Source organism: Chlamydomonas reinhardtii, chromosome 17, assembly GCF_000002595.2.
Source record: "Chlamydomonas reinhardtii strain CC-503 cw92 mt+ chromosome 17, whole genome shotgun sequence".
Lineage (NCBI taxonomy): Eukaryota > Viridiplantae > Chlorophyta > Chlorophyceae > Chlamydomonadales > Chlamydomonadaceae > Chlamydomonas > Chlamydomonas reinhardtii.
Window position 1 is genome coordinate 2,002,853 of NC_057020.1, and position 19,307 is coordinate 2,022,159.

The window sequence follows — 19,307 nt, forward strand, 5'->3', positions numbered from 1 at the left end:
AACTGAGCATATTTGCTTCTATCACCAGCATACCCCAAAAGCGACTTAGAGTGCACCTTAACACACCGCGACCCAGACGTAAAAGACTCCTTTGACGCGTTTACTAGAAGCTCTTCTGTATCTACAGCTGATAAAGTATAATCTGACCTTCAGTAAACCTAGAACCTAGAGCCTTCGTTCGGAAATTTCAGGATGCCCCAGAAGCCGACTCTGCCCAGCCTAGTAGGGAGAAAGTTCAAAAAACCACCAAAAGAGCCACCGGATGGAGGTGGCAATGGCGGTCTGCCGGCCATCCGCCCCAGCAGCGCCCAAACCCACACCACCGACTCGACGTGAGTGCGACGGGGTCGGGAGCGGGTGCGGACGCCACGGCTTGCTGGATTGGGGGAAGCGGGCAAGGGCTGGGGAAGGATTGAGAGGACTGGGCTCCTGCAGCGTTTTGCGCCAGCTCGTAAACGTGCCATCCCGCTCTCGCCTCCTCCCGCTCCTCCCCCACACGAAGCCTACCCGCGCTGGCCACGCTGCCCGAGGACGACGCACTGGCAGCCGACCAGCTTCCCCCAGCCCCGCCCCCCTACGTGCCGCGCTCCACCGGCCGCCCGCCACGCATCACGTACGACGGCGTGGGGGACTACGACATCGCCAAAGTGTGGCGGGAAACGGCGCCCGAGGGCCTCGGATCCTCCGTGGATTTCACGAACGCGGCATGGCTGCTAACGGCGGGCTCGGGATCGGGGCGCTCGAGCACTGCTAGCTCGGGCAGCGGCCGCAAGCGGCTGTCGCTGCCGGGGCAGTCGAGCTTGGGGCTGGGCGGCAGTCCGCTGGGTCCAGGTGGCGGCAGCGGCAGTTGGGACTGGCGGCTGGCGGAGCTGCGTGGCGTGCTGGCGCAGGAGGTGCGTGGGCCCGGGCCACACGGGGCAGGAGGGGTCTGGATGGGTCACACCTGTAAGGGGGAGGGGGGCGAGGCGAGCCGGGGTCTATGGCATGTTGTGGGAGGAGGGAGGAGGGAGGAGGGAGGAGGGAGGAGGGAGGACGGAGGCGGGAGGCGGGGATGGAGGGGAGTTGCGTGGTACGTAAGCGCCAATGAAACGACACCCAGGGCCTCAAGTTGGCGCAGGCGGAGGGCAGGGGGCACCCACCCACCCACCCACCACCCACCCGCACCCACTCCTCTCTCCCCCACGCCCCTCCGCAGCTGGGTGGAGGCTTCCCCGCCGCGCAGTGGCCGCCCAAGTCCGTGCCGCGCAAAACCGTGGAGTCCATCCCCATCAAAACCTTCCGGACCGAGCTGCTCGCGCTCAAAGCCGCGGGGCTCAACCTCACCACCCTTCGCTACCTGCTCTACTCGGCGCCGGGGGCGCTGGCAGTGGAGGGCGTGGTGGCGCGGCTAGGTGCCCTGCGGCGGCTGACGGGCAGTGCGGATGAGGTGGAAACGGTAGACCTGTGGGTGCGAGCTCCGGCGCTGATGACGATGAGTGAGGCGGACCTGCGAGAGCGGCTTGAGGCGGTGGAGGCGGTGATGGGCAAGGAGGGCAGGTGAGCGGGGGCTGGGGTTGGCCAGGTGGGTAAGGAGAGGCGGGGTGGCGTGAGGTGGGTAGAGAACTTAAATTCCAGACAAACCAAGACCCAGAAGAAGGAGGGTTGGTTAGGTTGAGCGTGTTATGGCGGGTGTGGAGGGGAGAAGGCATGCTTCTTGCGGGTGGCCTGGAGGTCGTGGGGTTGTGTCGCTCGGGGTGCAGAGCTGTTGGCTGCGTGGATTGGGAGCTGGGACGAAGCAGTCCTCCCCCTCCTCCCTCTGTTCAGCTCGGGCATATACCCCTCCTCCTCCTCCTGCTCCCCCTTACATACCCAGGTCTGCCGCCTACGTGCGCGACCTGGTGCGCCTGCACCCGGGTGTGCTGGCGGCGCGGCCCGAGGCGCTGGACTGGCGGCTGGCGCTGCTGCGGGAGGCGGGCGGCGCCGTGCGCAGCTGGCGGCAGGAGCTGGCGGGCGCGGCGCCGCGGCGGCTGGGGGCGCTGCTGACGGCGCCCAAACGGTCGCTGCTGCGGCTCAAATACACAGTGGAGCGGGGGTGAGTAGCGTGGTGGCGTCGTGCCACATGTGTGAGGTTGTGGTGGGAATTCTACACGGGGTTGCCAATCCACACAGACTCAACAGTCCTGCCTGCCCTGCGCCATATAAGCAACGCCGTCTTCTCCGGACTCATGCTTGGAATCCCCTTCCCCCATACAGAACCACATCGCGCGCAATGCCCTGCATGTTTCCTTCCCTTGTGCTGTTGCTCCATAATAACACACGCGTCGCGCACCCGCACGCACGTGCAGCTCTGCGCCGCTGGGCATGGCCGCCATAATCCGCTGGAGCGACGCCGAGTGGGCCGCCCGCCAGCCCGACTTCGCCGCATGGGAGGCCGACTTCCTGGCGTTGGAGGCGGCGGAGGCGGCGCTGGACGCGGAGCGGCTCAGCGAGTGGGCGCTGCTGCCGCTGACATGAGGAGGGAGAGGGGGAGGGAGAGGGGTTGCGGAGAGAGGGTGTGATGAAGAGGGGGGGCATGCAGCTGGGTGTGGGGGCGCGGGCAGGGTGGTGGGTGCGCCGCTGTCGTGATGCGTTGTGCGCAATGCGACATGTTGGCACTTCGGCTTTCCGAGTCACGGCGCCCAGTCATGCCCCAGGGTGGCGAGATTTGTTTGTTTGCTTGGGCTGCTGCGTCAGGCATGTGCCGCTTGAGGCTTGTGGGCAGCTGTGGCCCCGGGCCTCGGGAGTGGCTGCAGCGTTATGTCCGTGTGAACGCTGTGGACTACATGACTGTACGGTACGTTTCTATGAGCATACACTACAAGTACTTTGAAATAGAAGTAGAAGTAGTTACACCCCGACGCGGCAGTAGTGTAGGTCAAGGGAGCGGGGGGATGATGTAGCACCCCCGCTACCGACATTTGCGTTGAAGGCTTAATGCTACATGTGAATTCAATCCTAATCAGCTGACGGTGGGGTGGGATGCGCCTGCACTAGTCAGAAGCACAGCTCGTATGGGAACTGGAAAGCATATTGAGGGCAGGGTATGAGTGGTGCAATGGCCACGTCTGCCCCTGACGGCCCGACCTCCCAACAGATGAAGGTGCATTGCTTGGCGAAGTCGGACAAAAGCCTGACGAGCAAGGGACATTATGTTTGGTTGCGCTGACTGTTACTTGCGGCATGTACCGCAGCTTGCACGTTCGTGTGCGTTATTACGTGGTGCGTGGGATGGATTTGCATTGTGCGTGGGCCCATGAGGCCAAGTGTGTACTACTGCCAAGCATGGTCGAACAACGAAGGCGCGGGACGGAAAGTAACGCGCGGGGAGCCGAGGACACAGCTCAGCGAGGATGCTCGGGATGGTGTGGCCTCATGCAGACGTAGCATGTCCATGATGTGGGTTGGCATAATGGCATGCACCTCTGCACCCCAGAGGCAGAGGGCGGTACGCACGAACTATAACGGCAGGGAATGGCGGGTGATGATGCTGATTGCGGAGCAAGGTGGCGACACAGCAGGCCGGTAGCTAGGAGGCGGCAGATCCCCTGGCGCTGGCAGGGCGCGCCGCAAACTGGCCACACGCCGCCCGCCGACTGGTCGACTGGATGTATGGATCCACGCCGGCATTGCGTTTCACAGAGAAGCAGGTCTGAGTGGAGGGCACTTGGCTGGCGCTGCTGTGGAGTGGAGCGTCCCTGCATTTATTTGCCTTGAAAGAGCGAGGTGACTGTGCCTCGTGCCTTGTGCCTTCGGCTGGGGGCGGGGCTATGGCAGCATCGGTAGCCTAGCGCAGGCGCAGTACCAGCAAGCTATGGAGCGCGCCGGGCCACACCCGCACACACTCCAGCACAGCAGCAGCAGCTAGAAACAACAGCTATATCTAGCAACAGGGCCACCGACATATCTGCTTCTTGCCGTTCCGCAGTGGTGCTTCGATCAGTTGCACGTAATAGCGCCGACCACGATATATAACCAACATATCGGTGCAGGGTGCGTGTCCCTGAATGTGCTGTCAGGTGCCGCCGCAACCGCCACGCGCACCACCGACAGCCAGCGACCGCCGTCACCAGACATCAGATGCTTGCACTGCACGGCGGCGCTCTTGCCGCCGCCGGCTGGGTGCTGCTGGTGCCTTGCTGGGCCTGCTGGTCGCTGGCGCGGCACCAGCGCAACATCGCGCGCGCCCCTAGCTACCTGTCGCCCATGCGGGCCAGCAGGTAGATGGGGGGGGGGGTGGGGTAGGGGGGGCCGGGTCATCGTCGATCGTCGCCAGCAGGGTCGGTGACGGTCAGTGACGGTCCCCTTACGCTTCCGCCGCACCTCGGCCCCGCCCGCCGCACAAGTCCCCATACATCTGAGAGCCTGCGCTGGCGCTGGAGACGTCCTCAATGGCCACGTCTCAGTCCTCAGGCGGCGGCTTTGATGACAAAGACGCAGCGAAGATTGACATGTACGGATGGACATGCATGATGCCGCCTGCTGCTGATGACTTCTGGCGCGTTGGGCTGCTGGTTAACGAAGATAGCAGCGGAAGGGGACATGGCATTCGATGACGCTACATATTTATTCATTCATAAGTAATTGGGCGGATGCGTGTCGTTGTGGGTGGCCCACCCGACGAGGCGGCGGCTGGCGGGTATATATGTATGGGGCCCGACCTGCAGGAGTCGAGTCTTCGGTAACTGCTGGTGCTCACTTGGTGTTCGTAAGTAATCACTGAAGTCGCGTACTGAACGTAGTGGCAAGTCGTGTTGTTAGCATGCGCGAGCGAATAAAGCTGGACATGAGCGAATGTTCGTGTCAGGAACGCGAAAGGGGCGACGCTTCGCGTCGCCATGGACGCGGTCGAGGGGTGCGATCTACGCGCTCAGGCAGCGCTCAGCTGTGTTGTTGGCCAGTGCCCGTATCATGTAGATGGCTTTAGGCCCCCGGCGTCTACACAGCGTAGATGGCCCTTGAAAATACATCTACGCTGTGTAGATAGAGCTTGTGCGTGCATCTACACCCCAAAAAATTTTCTTTTGGGGGGCAAGCCCCCCAAACCCCCCTGGATCACCGTGTGTGTTTGGATCCTGATCGCCTGGAATGACTGCAAAACAGAAATAACAATACAACATCCTGTGCATCATACTGTAATATGATTAGCTATGGATAGCGATCAAAACGCGCCGGCTGCTGAGCCGGGCTCGCCATCAGGGTCGAGTGATGTTGTGATTATCGAGGAGGCAGGAGGCAGGAAATGGTGGGTCGAGGTTCATCGCAAGGCAATTGCTGCGACCAGGGCCCTGGTCGCAGCCATCAGCCCCCAAAAGAGGAAGAGCAGCCTCACGGCGAACGCTCCAAAGCCGGCTGCGGCGCGACCTGCTCAGAAGCCGCAACCGGCTGCACCGAAGCCGGCTGAGGCGAAGCTGGCTGAGGCGAAGCCGGCTGAGGCGAAGCCGGCTGGGGCGCCTGCTGCCACTCCGCCGTCTGCGCGCGAGTCGGCAGCCAAGAAGAATCTCAGCGAGCAGTTCAGCAATTCCGTGCAGGGTAAGCGTAAAGTATTCTCAGTAACTATTTTGGTGATATTGTCCATATTAGTCCTAGTTGCGCAGTTGTCGACGGCGTTGTGTTCTACACTTCTCTCGCCCGCAGACCCCGCGACGCCGCAGGAGGTGGTGGTCCTTGACGACACGGAGGATGACGACGACAAGGAGGAGGATCTGCTGGCGATGCTGACGGGTGAGCTGGGTTCTTCGGGCCGGCGTTTCGCGCGCCTGGGATTGGTGGGCGGCGTTGGTTGCCGGGTTGGCGATCGATTGCTGACTTTTTGTTGCCGTGAAATTGAAAGTACATTGCGCGTTTATGCGCAGGTGATACCGCCGCGGAGGAGAAGTGGCCCGAGGAGACACGGGCGCGCGCCATCGCCAGACTGCAGCCCCAGCTTGCTGGATACCCGGATGTGATTATCACCAGGAAGTACACCCTGCAGTGCGGGCTCTGCATCAGCGTGTTTGGCCTCACCACGGACAAGAACATGGTCCTGCAGTGGACCTCCGAGGGCGGCGTCAAGCGGATCACCATGGCGAATTTGCGTGAGCACTTCGACAGCGTGGCGCACAAGCGCGCAGCCAACAAGAAGGGCCAAAAGGTAGGTAGGGAGAGACGGGAATGGGCCAAAAGGGCTAGAAGGTTCAGATGACAGGAAGGGCCAGGAGGGAGGGAGGGAGGGAGGGAGGGAGGGAGGGAGGGAGGGAGGGAGGGAGGGGAGGGAGGGAGGAGCGGGGCGCGGAGGGAGCAGGGGAGGAGCGGGTGCATTGTACCCGGTACGTGCTCCCCTAAGTCCTAACTTTGTACATCGGCTGCGCCCAATGCCCTCCTAAAGCCGATTGTGGAGTTCCTCGCTATCAAGGTCAAGAAGCTGGACAGTGACGCTACGGATGTGGAGGTGCTGTCCATGGAGCCCCTGATGCCGGCGCTCTTCCGCTCGGCCTTCCACCTCGCCAAGTTGCACCGGGTACGTATTTAGGCTAATGTATCGGTGGATTCGGGGTGGAGGGCGGGGCAGGGCGGGGCGTGGGCGCGGGCGTGGGCGTGGGCGTGGGCGTGGGCGCGGGCGCGGGCGCTGACCCTTCTGTTTCTGCCTACCTGCCTTCTTTGCAGCCCTTCTCGGACTTCCCGGACATCCTGCGCCTGCACGCGTCCAACGGCACGCCGGGCATCGTGTTCGGCGGCCCCTACGAGTCCGACACCGCCGTTGTCGACATGGTGGATTGCATGTCGTACGCGCTGGAGGCACAGATGAAGGTGGAGCTGGAGAACGCGCGAGCCATCACGGTCCTGGTGGACGAGTCCACTGATCGTGGCCGCAGCCACAACCTGGCCGTGTACGTGTCTTACGTGGGGCCTGGCTTCCGTGTTTACTGCCGGTTCCTCAAGCTGGTCCAGCTGGGCAGCAACTGCGACGCAGGCGCGCTGGAGAGCAAGCTGCTCGATGCCCTGAAGGTGCGCGAGTGCCCCGGGTGGGGGCACAATGGGGCTACAATCGGGCTTCGGGTAGTTTAAGGCACAACCCCCGGTGTTAAGGCGGTCCCTTCACTTGTAATCCGCATCGTTAAGGCGGCGTTCAGGCGGAAGTTGTTGGTGCTGACCTTTGTTTCATTCTGCTGCAGGGTTTCAACGTCGACCTGACCAAGCTGTTCGGCTTCACCAGCGATGGTGCCAGCGTCATGACCGGCGACCAGACCGGCCTGTCGGCTAGGATGCAGCTGCACAACCCGTTCATGCTCCGGTGCGTGTGCTTGGCGCACAAGCTCGCACTGTGTGTCGCCAACGTGTTCGCCACCTTTCCCGAGCTGGTGAAGCTGGACGCCACCATCACCACCATCACCGGCTACTTCGCCTTCTCCTGCAACCGCAAGGCCCGCCTTGACGAGCTGCTGGAGGCGCTGGAGGAGGAGGTCCTGACCGTGCTGCAGGTGCACAAGTAAGCAACCTTCGGCAGATAGTTACGTTCACTGACTGCACGGGGAATCGGTGCTCTCTGTGCGGTGGCTTTGTTGAAATTGGATGCCCGTTTATTAGCTGTCTCAGCCATGCTGATTATGCATTTGCATGATGCAGGGTCCGCTGGCTGTCCCGCGAGCGCGTGGTTACGCGGCTGCTCAAGCTGTACGACCCGCTGCTGGACTACTTCAAGGAGGAGGCTGAGGCGAACGAGAAGGGCGCGCAGGAGATCTACGACACACTGCGGTGAGTTGGCTGGGGGATGAGAGTTGAGGGGAACGGCATGGGTTGTCAGCATGAAGAGCGCGGCAAGCACGGCTTGAAGGGTGCGTGTTTGAGGGTGGACGGCTCACGTTATTGTGTGTATCAGTCCGCGTGCTTTTTGCTTACCGCTGTGCCCAACCCTTGCGGCAGGGAGGTGACCAACATACTCCATCTGCACTGCGTTGGGGAGGTGCTGACGGTGGTGTCCGGGCTGACCAAGGTGCTGCAAAGCCGCGAGCTGTCCTACCTGGACATCGAGGCCCAGGTGCTGACCACGCTGGAGGTCCTGGAGCGCGAGTACACCACCGGCAAGATGCTGAAGGACGGCCCCTTTGCGCGCCTTGTTTCAGAGCTGCGGGGCGCCAACGGCCTGTACCGCGGCAAGCACTGGATCTCGGTCAATGGTGTGGAGGACGGCCCCAACGAGTCGTTCGCAATCACCAGAATCGGCCTACTCGAGGTGCGGTCCACTATCAAGATCGTGACGGCCATCAACGATGACGTGCGTGGGCGCCTGCTCGGTGTTGTGGACGTCGCCAAGCACTTCAGAATGTTCGACCCCAACCAGATGGCCGCCATCGCCTCCACCCCGGCAGAGGGCTTGTACGGTGACATTGAGCTGGAGCAGCTGCTGGATTGGTACGGCATCGCGCACGATGGGCACCCTGCTGTTGTGGACGCCCAGCAGTGCCGGACCGAGTGGCTGAAGGCGCGGCGGAACCTGCTGCGTGCGGCTCAGGCGGCCAAGAGGGTTGTGGTGGCCAAGGCGGAGGAGGAGGCCAAGAAGGCGCCCCTGGCCAAGAAGGCTGTAGCCGCGGCGGCAGGCAAGACGGCCGCACCGCCTGCGACGGCCGCACCGCCTGCTGTGGCTGCACCGCCTGCTGCGGCCGCACCGCCTGCTGCGGCCGCGAACGTGCGCATCCCTACGCGCGATTTCTGGGCGCTACAGCTGTACAACCTCGAGCAGACGTCGCCCGCTCTCAGCTTGCTAGTAAACATCATGCTGGTGCTGCAGGCCACCAGCGTGGAGGTGGAGCGCGGCTTCAGCACCCAGAACTTGATCAAGACCAAGCAGCGAACCAGCCTTACCATGCAGAACCTTGACGCGCTCATGCGCGTCAGCCTGCTGGGTCCGGAGCTGGGCGACTACTCGGACTTCAACGGGAACTTGCTGGTGCCCTCGCTGAGGCGCTGGTTCGACAAGAAGAATCGCTGCCCAGCGCGGAGCTGCCACGGGCCGCGGACCGGGCAGCAGGCGGAGGGGGAGGGGCGCGGTTAGGGGTAGGGACAGCGGGAGGGGCAGGGGCAGGGGCACGGGTGGGGAGAGGGGCAGCGGGAGGTGCAGGTGCAGGGAGCGGGGAAGTGGGAGCGGCAGGTGCGCGGCTATGTTGAGGGCATGGTTGCGAAGGCTTTGTACAAGGACAGAAACTGGCTTTTAGGATGCGGACTGCGGCTTTTAGGATGCGGACTAACGGCGTTTAGGGAACTCTGTGTGAATATTGAGATGCATGCGCAAACAGGCAAGCTAGGATAGGCTCAAGAATCTCACACACGTCTGGCTTCCCGTCTGTTCGCGTTCACGTTCAGCAAGCAGTTTGATTAGCGTTTGCTGTCGCCACGATCATTTTACCGTACCGACGTGAAGGTCGAAGAGTTTGGGGGTCTTGCCCGCGGCGACACAGCCTGCATGCGTCCATCCCAAACATTCCCCTAAGACTTCAATGCTTATAGCACATGGTACGCGCCGTTGGGCAGGAGTTCTACATGTATACAACCCTGCGGAACATGTGGCTTTTGCCGTCTATCCTGCTACGGGCACCCGCCTGTCCCATTCGCCTTGCCCGCGGCGACACAGCCTGCATGCGTCCATCCCAAACATTCCCCTAAGACTTCAATGCTTATAGCACATGGTACGCGCCGTTGGGCAGGAGTTCTACATGTATACAACCCTGCGGAACATGTGGCTTTTGCCGTCTATCCTGCTACGGGCACCCGCCTGTCCCATTCGCCTTGCCCGCGGCGACACAGCCTGCATGCGTCCATCCCAAACATTCCCCTAAGACTTCAATGCTTATAGCACATGGTACGCGCCGTTGGGCAGGAGTTCTACATGTATACAACCCTGCGGAACATGTGGCTTTTGCCGTCTATCCTGCTACGGGCACCCGCCTGTCCCATTCGCCTTGCCCGCGGCGACACAGCCTGCATGCGTCCATCCCAAACATTCCCCTAAGACTTCAATGCTTATAGCACATGGTACGCGCCGTTGGGCAGGAGTTCTACATGTATACAACCCTGCGGAACATGTGGCTTTTGCCGTCTATCCTGCTACGGGCACCCGCCTGTCCCATTCGCCTTGCCCGCGGCGACACAGCCTGCATGCGTCCATCCCAAACATTCCCCTAAGACTTCAATGCTTATAGCACATGGTACGCGCCGTTGGGCAGGAGTTCTACATGTATACAACCCTGCGGAACATGTGGCTTTTGCCGTCTATCCTGCTACGGGCACCCGCCTGTCCCATTCGCCTTGCCCGCGGCGACACAGCCTGCATGCGTCCATCCCAAACATTCCCCTAAGACTTCAATGCTTATAGCACATGGTACGCGCCGTTGGGCAGGAGTTCTACATGTATACAACCCTGCGGAACATGTGGCTTTTGCCGTCTATCCTGCTACGGGCACCCGCCTGTCCCATTCGCCTTGCCCGCGGCGACACAGCCTGCATGCGTCCATCCCAAACATTCCCCTAAGACTTCAATGCTTATAGCACATGGTACGCGCCGTTGGGCAGGAGTTCTACACGCAGCGCGGTCCTGGCGGCTGGAAAGGCCTGGGTGGAGGCCGTGCCATCTGAGTGCCATCCGCGTGCCATCTGTCCTGAAAGTCTGCACGGAAGTCGAGAAGACGAACTCGACACAGCGACAGTCATTAACATATAATCATTCGTGTGCTGGAAGTAAATACGTCCACACGCTGTCTGCTGCGCAAGCTGTCACCCGACAATGTTTACAGCCTCTTTTGGCTTGCGAACAGCTGTTTCAGTGTCATAACATGCTCATCAGTACATCTAATGTAGCTCTGGGTACATTGGAGGCCTTGCAGCCATGGAACGGACTTGGAACGCACTTGAAATTGTGGACATCTCACCGCCCTTAACGGTCTATGCATACACACCTGGACAATGGCCTGCTTATTGGATGGTCTATGCATACACACCGACACACTGGCTTGGTTCTTGGATGGTCTATGCGTACACACCGGCATACCGGCTGGCTTGGTCGATGCATGGTTGCACCGTGCTCTGCACCGTGCTCGCGTGCTTTCCCGCGGCTGGTGTCAAGCCCGCAGGTGGTGGCGCGCTGTGTGCCTGGCCTACCCCCAAGGCCCACCGTGCTCGCGCCCTTTCCCGCGGCTGGTGTCAAGCCTGCAGGTGGTGACGCGCTGTGTGCCTGGCCTACGCCCCAAGGCCCACCGTGCTCGCGCCCTTTCCCGCGGCTGGTGTCAAGCCCGCAGGTGGTGGCGCGCTGTGTGCCTGGCCTACCCCCAAGGCCCACCGTGCTCGCGCCCTTTCCCGCGGCTGGTGTCAAGCCTGCAGGTGGTGACGCGCTGTGTGCCTGGCCTACGCCCCAAGGCCCACCGTGCTCGCGCCCTTTCCCGCGGCTGGTGTCAAGCCTGCAGGTGGTGACGCGCTGTGTGCCTGGCCTACGCCCCAAGGCCCACCGTGCTCGCGCCCTTTCCCGCGGCTGGTGTCAAGCTTGCAGGTGGTGGCGCGCTATGTGCCTGGCCTACGCCCCAAGGCCCACTGTGCTCGCGCCCTTTCCCGCGGCTGGTGTCAAGCCTGCAGGTGGTGGCGCGCTGTGTGCCTGGCCTACGCCCCAAGGCCCACCGTGCTCGCGCCCTTTCCCGCGGCTGGTGTCAAGCCTGCAGGTGGTGACGCGCTGTGTGCCTGGCCTACGCCCCAAGGCCCACCGTGCTCGCGCCCTTTCCCGCGGCTGGTGTCAAGCTTGCAGGTGGTGGCGCGCTATGTGCCTGGCGTACGCCCCAAGGCCCACTGTGCTCGCGTGCTTTCCCGGGGCTGGTGTCAAGCCCGCAGGTGGTGGCGCGCTGTGTGCCTGGCCTACCCCCAAGGCCCACCGTGCTCGCGCCCTTTCCCGCGGCTGGTGTCAAGCCTGCAGGTGGTGACGCGCTGTGTGCCTGGCCTACGCCCCAAGGCCCACCGTGCTCGCGCCCTTTCCCGCGGCTGGTGTCAAGCCCGCAGGTGGTGGCGCGCTATGTGCCTGGCCTACGCCCCAAGGCCCACTGTGCTCGCGCCCTTTCCCGCGGCTGGTGTCGAGCCCGCAGGTGGTGGCGCGCTGTGTGCCTGGCCTACGCCCCAAGGCCCACTGTGCTCGCGCCCTTTCCCGCGGCTGGTGTCGAGCCCGCAGGTGGTGGCGCGCTGTGTGCCTGGCCTACGCCCCAAGGCCCACTGTGCTCGCGCCCTTTCCCGCGGCTGGTGTCGAGCCCGCAGGTGGTGGCGCGCTGTGTGCCTGGCCTACGCCCCAAGGCCCACTGTGCTCGCGCCCTTTCCCGCGGCTGGTGTCGAGCCCGCAGGTGGTGGCGCGCTGTGTGCCTGGCCTACCCCCAAGGCCCACCGTGCTCGCGCCCTTTCCCGCGGCTGGTGTCAAGCCTGCAGGTGGTGACGCGCCGTGTGCCTGGCCTACGCCCCAAGGCCCACTGTGCTCGCGCCCTTTCCCGCGGCTGCTGTGCCTGGCTGAGTGAAGATGCATGCTGGTGTGTTGACGCGTTCCGCGTGTTGACTGTCTCAGGCCGCTCCCGCATCACTGTAATGTTTGGGGGGTATCGGTAACTCCAGCTCTAAGGGACTCGAAGTCTGGCCCGGGCACTCCTCCGAAACAAGATACGCAGAGTTGAGGGCAGGCGTGGGCACCGGCGATGACGGCGGCCAGGGCCCGTTGCCACTCCGCCATTGCGCGCGCGAACCTGTGAACCCCAACTTGAAACTCCAACCCGTATTTCAGCTCGGCATGCGTGCCAACAGATCATGCATCGCTGTCGGCGCGCCCATCCCCCCCCGGCCGCCCGCTTCAGCCCCGTCTCCACCGCACGACTTCCTCTTGCCCCATAAAAACTGTTTGCTGTCTGCTTACGGGTCTGGGCATCGGCTGCACCCTACGGGACCTCGCCAACCTGCCTTGAACCCTGTCCCATCACACGCCGATGTCCACACCGCGCTGCTCCAGGCTGACCTCCTCCGGGCTGGGCGGCTCCATTCAAAACAAGAGGCATTACCAAATCAAGAGGCATCGGGCCCGCGAATCCCGTTCCACGCGACGATGCCACCTAGGTTCAGCGGGTGGCAACGTTGGTGCTCTTGCGCTTATTTGGCTGCCGTTGCTGTTGCTGCATACTATTATTTACATTGTTCATGTTCCACCCCCTTGCGAGACCATTCACGCGATTCCTTTGCGACGTCGGCCCCCCGCCCCCCCCCCCCCCGCCCCCCCGCCCCCCGCGCCTGTGCCTTGCAAACAAACTCCCCGCGCCTTCCCCCCGCCCCCCGCGCCGCACGGCGGCTCTAAAAGTGCACGGACACAGAAGTGAAGTGAAGGACACAGAAGTGAAGTGAAGGAAGTGGAAGTGAAAGTGAAAAAATGTCGGATTCGTACCTGAGCGCCAGCGTAGATGAGCAAAACTTCCCATCTTCACTGCGTAGATGCGGTGCCACGAATCCGCAGAATTTCACCTGCAATCTGAAGATGCACTTTCCAAAAATCCAAAAATCTATCTACCAAAAAGCGGAAATTTTCAAAATTTCTACAGTGTAGATGGAAGATACGGGCACTGTTGTTGGCCCTGCATGACATTCTTACGCAGCTTAAACACGATATTGATTTGACGTCCTGCGTAGAAAGCTCGACTGGCAGTGTTTGTTTGGAGGTGTGAATGCGAACCCGCAGCGCGAAGTAAGGTAGGGTCCTTACTTACTTCGCATGCATGCATCCGTGTGCTGCCGAAGCCCAAACTCGGCACAGCTTGTGACAGCAGCAGACAATTCCAGAGCTCGCCTCGCTCGAGTGCACATAAACGCTTAGGTGTGCGTATACGCAGCTGGAAAACCGCTTGGGAACCTGAGTCGAAGTCAGGGTTGGTGGTTGGCTGGTGGGGCAGCAGACAATCCCGCCCGTCCCGGCCTACTGCGGACGATGAGGCTATGTCGCTAGGACACACTGCACGCCTCTACATGTATGGGCCATGTACTTACTCGTTCGTGTTCTCACGGCCGTCCTCGATCTTCTCAGACGCGCTCGGGATCTAGTTCTGGCCCCAACCGCCGGTTGAGTTACGGTCCGGTGGACACGCGCATAAAAGCGTTTCAAGCCGACTTCTTAGCCCGACTACAGGCTCCACAACACAGAACTCACAGTCAAAATAATAAACTCGTAAGGATGCACAGAGCGGTGGCATCAACGCGCGCTGGCTGCGCGCTGCTGGCCTGCGTGTTGTTAGTGCTTACAAGGCTTGGCTTGGTCGCCGCGTACCCTGGCCGCTTCCAGGCAACCAGCTGCACCGATCATCCGACAACTGCGATGGGAAAGCACCTAGCGCCCACATTGGACGCGTGAGTACCACCTGCGCGCTCGCTCAGCGCGCATGGCGTCGCGCAATCACAACAAACAAGCTGGTTACCTCCTAAATCGATTGACTGCCGCTGCGCCCTGGAGCTGATAAAGTAAAACATGTTGACAGGAACATTACATTCACTGTCTTAACGTCCAACAACACTGCGACGGCGCAGCTGTGCCTGGGCGAGACCTACGCTGTCCAGGTGCGTGAACCCGCGTTTTGTTCTCGTGTATGTGGCCTATCAATTTGACATGATGGCTGCTATAGTGGATGTGGATGTCGCCAGCCGAAAAACCGACGCAACCGTCCAGAACGTGAATCGCGGCGCAAAACTCCTCGCTCGCAGGTCTCCTTTCCACAGAATCGCCTTGCTCTGCTGACATCAAGCGTGGGACAATTTACCAACAGCACTGTCACGCCTTTGTGGTGGGTCGCCGGTGGGCTCGGGCCCATGTTTGCACACTTACTTTTACATACCACAGCTGCAGCGCAAAGGCCCAAATTGTATTGTGGGGGGAGCTACTAATACTAGTGCAATGCCTGCGTCGTCTTTTGAAGCTGATTCCGCGTTGTGAACTGCACATTCCACATCTGCACGGTTCCGCAGCCCGAACCGCCGCATCTTCACCCCCTCGGCCAGGTGAGGCACGCACCGGACAGAGCGCCTTGCCGCCTGTCTTACACTGGGGGGTGGGGGCCCGCAAGTGGCATGCATGCGTGCACACACAGGGACGCAGGGGTGCATGGACAAGCGGTGTTGGCCGGCTGCTTGCTTGGGACATGCCGCCACCGCCCTCATTCCACTTATTGACGCCTGCTGGCATCCTTGCCGTTGTGTACCTACGTGCTACATCCACACTCACCCCAATGCAGTGTGCAGAGCAACAGCCTGACGCTGACCTGTGATCTGAGCGGTGCGTAATGCAGTAGTACTGTGTTGTCGTAGCCTCCATGCACTCTGCGGTATGTGATGTGCACGCAAGCACGTTTATTTGCTGCGCCTGCGCGTAGCTACCCGCTCTTGCCGGGCCCTTACCTAGGCCCTTACTCCCTGGACCCTTCTTTTTCCCCGCCCGCAGGCGCCTCCGCCCCCAAGGAGGTCACGCTGCAGGTGACTTCAGCGACAGGCATGACCTCAGCGTTCCTGCAGGCCAGGACCACCCTGCCTGTCAACGCCGCCTGCGGGCCTTGTGAGTGTCCTGTGCGGCAAGGAGCAGGGTTAGAAGTGAGCGCGCGCTCAGGGGGGGGGTACGAACTAAACCTCCAGACCCCATGTCCCAAAACCTCCAGACCCCCCCTCCGGACCGACCGACCGACCCCCACCACCGTGCAACCCCTCAAAACCCCCTCAAAACCCTTTGGTTTTTAGCCAGGTCGGTGTCAATCGACTGTTCTCGGCGAGCTCTACAATTGTATACCTCCGGTTCAGCTGGAGGCACAACTTGACTGGCAGCCATGCCACACATGTCCATGTGTCCATGGCCGACCACCGACCCTTCTGTCAGACTACCGGGGCGTGCGCTTAAGCTTACAATTGCGCTGTACATATGATGTTTGGAATTGTGTGCCGGAAGAGATTGGTCGACTTTCTCCCGGGATCATGTGAAGAATCCCGGGATTCATGTCACGCTCGATGGCCGGCGGCAGCCTTGTCGCCATGACCCACACGAAGCCTTGGCCGTTACACGTTAGCATCAGATCGCATAGTCTCCATGACACCAGTGAGAGACGCTCGAGTGGGACTCTACGCTACTACAATGCCGATGTGGACGGACATGCGGCCGCTTTCCAGAGGCCAAACGTTCTGCAAATGCTTTAGTATGTGCATGCTAATGTGTGCTAGTACTTGTGCTAATGGGCGGAGAGTTTAGAGGGGCGTTTAGGGCGCAGAACGAAATCTGGCAGTCCCACCCACATCCGCGTGACGAAACCTTGGGGACCCCCAACCCCGACGACCGACCCTGAACTTTGAGGGCCCATAACTTTGCAATTACTACCCTGATTGAAACTCTGAAAGTGGATTTGGAGTCCTCTCGTCAAGCTCTTTCGTTTTAGAACATGGGGCCTTTCCCAGTCGAAACTACCCCCCCCCTGGCGCGCTAGTCCACGGGAAACAATACGCGTTTGTGGAATGACTGTCCGGTAAAGATATGTCATGTTCCAATGTTCCATGGCTGTCTCGCTATCTGTGTCGCTCTTGCACTTGCTCAGGCACGCCACCCCTGTCCCTATGCGGTCACAGGCGCAACTCTGCTGGCCGGCGCATCCCCCGCCCCTTCATCAACCATGGAAAGCCCCAGTGCCGGCACCAGCCCAAGCCCTTCCCCTGCTGCTGTCAGCGGCATGGCAACCCCCCAGTGCAGCACGTCCTCGCTGGGCTACGCCTGCGCGCTTCCGCTGGCCGGTGGCGGCGGCGAGACCCTGCACTGGACCGCGGGCACTGCCGCGCCACCCGACAACGCATGCACGCGCCCCAACGCTTCTGTCGCCGCCTCTGCATCTTCTTCCCCGGCAGACCTCATCCATTTTGCGCTGAGCTCGCCGCAGTCTGGGTTCCTTGCAGTGGGCTTCACGCAGCGCCCCGGCATGATGACCCCTTCCAACGTCGTACTTGGGCGCATCGTGTCAGGTGTCGCGCAGGTCAACACCTTCCGCCCGACATCTTACAGTCTTGGCACACCCACCACCGCAACCGGCTGGGCTGCGGGCGCCACCGTTCTGTCTACGTCAGCGGGAGGGCGTGTGCTTTGCTTCAGCGTTGCAGCTGACGGCGCGGCCGCCGCCGCCACTGCACCGTCTCGTCGCCGCCTGGCCGCCGCCACCACCACCAGCGCAGCCCACCGCCGGTCCCTTTCCGATGCCTCCGCTTCAGCCGTGGCAACCACCGCAGCAACTATCCCTAACAACGTGCTGGGACTCAACGCGGCCGGCTTAGAGATCATCTGGGCTTCGAGCAATGCCCCGGACGCAATGCACAACCGTAAGAGCGGCGTGTCCCTGAATGTGCTGTCAGGTGCCGCAGCCGCCACCACCGTCAGCGACCGCCGTAACCAGATGCTTGCGCTGCACGGTGCGCTTGCCGCCGCCGGCTGGGTGCTGCTGGTGCCTCTGGGCCTGCTGCTGGCACGGCACCGGCGCAACATCGCGCCCCTGCGGTCGGCCCCCAAGCTGGGCGGCAAGGACATGTGGTTCGTACTGCACCTCGCCTGCGTGGTGAGCATCACCATGGGAATGGGGCCGATTGATGTTGTGCTGCGTTATTCTTACAGTAAAAGGACCGCAGCAGATGGCAGATCACACCTTCCGCAACACGGCACTACAATTGAGCGAAGCGTGTTGTATAATCACGCGCTGTTGGACTGTGCCTGATGTGTCAGGGGTGCTCTGGACGGTTCGCCTGATAGTTAGTGTGGCTCACCAACGCGCACGTTCGCTTCCTTCTCGCGCACACATACAGGTCACGGGCGTTTGCTGCGGTGCGGCGTCCATCGGTGTGGCTGTGCAGGAGCTGCGCGGCAGTGGCATGTCCGACTCCACCGAGACCGCACACCGCGCCATTGGCTGGACGGTGCTGGGACTGGCGGTGCTGCAGCTCATGGTGCGGGCGTGCATGCGGGGTGGGGTGGGGTGGGGTGGGGTGGGGTGGGGTGGGGCACGGGGAGGGGTGGGGTGGGGTGGGGTGGGGTGGGGTGGATGGGGAGGGATGCGAGGAGGCGTGTGGTCACCTGCGCGCGCGCGCGCGCGCTATGTCGCCGTATGTATGTCCACATTGTTGTGTATGGTTACAAGGTGGTGAGCACGGCGTGCATTCCTGTCCTTGTAGAAACCGAGGCCCGGGCCGGGGGGCCCTTATAACCTGGGGCATTACTTGCATACGGTAGCATACGGCCATGTGCTTCCACCGACTTGGTGCCTGACACGCATGCCCCCCTCCCCTCCCCACGCGCCCCCCAAACAGGTCGGTGGTGTCAAGCCGCAGCCCGACGCGCCTCGTCGCCAGGCATGGTTCCGGATCCACTCCAACATCGGCCGTGTCACGACCATGCTGGCTTGGGCGGGCACCGGCATTGGCGTCTACATGGCCACCACCCGCTACGGTCAGGACATGACAGCCTGGGTGGCGCCGCTGGTGGCCACGCTGGGTCTGATGCTGGGTGCCGAGCTGGGGCTGGAGCTGTCGGCTACCGCGGCGGACGGCAGGGCGGGAGAGGCGTACATCGTGAAGGAGCTGCCAACCAAGAGCGAGCTGGGGCCGCAAGCGGGATCATCGCCATCGGGCAGATGGATGGGTGGGGTGTCGCGCAAGTCCTCATCGGGCGGCGGTGGCCTGACCCACCAGTCGTCGGGTGTGACGTCCCAGTCCTCGACGGGCTTTGAGGACAAGGAGGCGACCACCGGCATCGACTGCACGGCAGCCGTCAGTGCTCGGGGCTGATGTGGCATGGCATGCACGTGCAATATGCTGCTATGTCGCTGCCTTGACGCTGCTTTGTTGCTGGGTAAAGCAACTTTATGGTTACTTATGTGTCAGTAGTACATGGAATGTGGGATACGTATGCCGCAATGGTGAATACATGTACATACCCATCTGTCAACGCCGGTGGCGTACGTACGTACGCCGCCAGCCCATGCCTGGCCCTGATGTCCTATGTCAGGGGTTGTTCGTAAAACTGCAGAACTAATTTATGTGCTTGAGCTCGCACCGTTTAGGGGACAAACGCATGACAATCAATTGTTGATGGTGAGCATGTTTATTTGCGATAGATTTGGTGCTGACTGCACGGAACGACAAGACACGGCCTTATTCCCCGCCGTATACATGCTGAAGGAGCCTCCGCGTAGCGCATGGAAGTGTATGCGGTGTGTGCTGGTATGGGTACCATACAGCAGGATGGTAAGGCGGATAAGCGTTCA

At 61.7% G+C, this 19,307-nt stretch overlaps 3 protein-coding genes across 3 annotated transcripts; all 3 read left to right on the forward strand.

Annotated features, from left to right (window-relative positions):
- The first annotated feature begins 33 nt into the window (after positions 1 to 33).
- CHLRE_17g711300v5 (uncharacterized protein) lies at positions 34 to 3,746 on the forward strand. Its single transcript, XM_043072085.1, has 5 exons — positions 34 to 332; positions 503 to 893; positions 1,196 to 1,536; positions 1,853 to 2,071; positions 2,325 to 3,746. Exons 1-5 carry the CDS (start codon positions 193 to 195, stop codon positions 2,491 to 2,493), a joined length of 1,260 nt encoding a protein of 419 aa, XP_042914544.1. The 5' UTR covers positions 34 to 192; the 3' UTR covers positions 2,494 to 3,746.
- Positions 3,747 to 4,733: 987 nt separating this feature from the next.
- CHLRE_17g711350v5 (uncharacterized protein) lies at positions 4,734 to 9,315 on the forward strand. The gene is made up of 8 exons (XM_043072086.1): positions 4,734 to 5,547; positions 5,653 to 5,739; positions 5,871 to 6,148; positions 6,383 to 6,514; positions 6,661 to 7,002; positions 7,170 to 7,483; positions 7,621 to 7,749; positions 7,918 to 9,315. Exons 1-8 carry the CDS (start codon positions 5,166 to 5,168, stop codon positions 9,044 to 9,046), a joined length of 2,793 nt encoding a protein of 930 aa, XP_042914545.1. The 5' UTR covers positions 4,734 to 5,165; the 3' UTR covers positions 9,047 to 9,315.
- A 4,748-nt stretch (positions 9,316 to 14,063) lies between these two features.
- Positions 14,064 to 19,305, forward strand: CHLRE_17g711401v5 (uncharacterized protein). The gene is made up of 6 exons (XM_001700424.3): positions 14,064 to 14,819; positions 15,267 to 15,307; positions 15,473 to 15,583; positions 16,636 to 17,606; positions 17,851 to 17,991; positions 18,352 to 19,305. Exons 3-6 carry the CDS (start codon positions 15,523 to 15,525, stop codon positions 18,826 to 18,828), a joined length of 1,650 nt encoding a protein of 549 aa, XP_001700476.2. The 5' UTR covers positions 14,064 to 14,819; positions 15,267 to 15,307; positions 15,473 to 15,522; the 3' UTR covers positions 18,829 to 19,305.
- Positions 19,306 to 19,307: the final 2 nt, after the last annotated feature.

Bases quoted from the DNA above. Each gene is read 5' to 3' on its own strand.
- CHLRE_17g711350v5 (XM_043072086.1), top strand. From the start codon at position 5,166: ATGGATAGCGATCAAAACGCGCCGGCTGCTGAGCCGGGCTCGCCATCA. The intron at 6,515-6,660 runs GTACGTATTTAG...CCTTCTTTGCAG, and splicing joins ACCTCGCCAAGTTGCACCGG to CCCTTCTCGGACTTCCCGGA. The intron at 7,003-7,169 runs GTGCGCGAGTGC...ATTCTGCTGCAG, and splicing joins AGCTGCTCGATGCCCTGAAG to GGTTTCAACGTCGACCTGAC.
- CHLRE_17g711300v5 (XM_043072085.1), top strand. From the start codon at position 193: ATGCCCCAGAAGCCGACTCTGCCCAGCCTAGTAGGGAGAAAGTTCAAA. The intron at 333-502 runs GTGAGTGCGACG...CCCCACACGAAG, and splicing joins ACCCACACCACCGACTCGAC to CCTACCCGCGCTGGCCACGC. The intron at 1,537-1,852 runs GTGAGCGGGGGC...TTACATACCCAG, and splicing joins GTGATGGGCAAGGAGGGCAG to GTCTGCCGCCTACGTGCGCG.
- CHLRE_17g711401v5 (XM_001700424.3), top strand. From the start codon at position 15,523: ATGACCTCAGCGTTCCTGCAGGCCAGGACCACCCTGCCTGTCAACGCC. The intron at 15,584-16,635 runs GTGAGTGTCCTG...ATGCGGTCACAG, and splicing joins CAACGCCGCCTGCGGGCCTT to GCGCAACTCTGCTGGCCGGC. The intron at 17,992-18,351 runs GTGCGGGCGTGC...CCCCCCAAACAG, and splicing joins TGGCGGTGCTGCAGCTCATG to GTCGGTGGTGTCAAGCCGCA.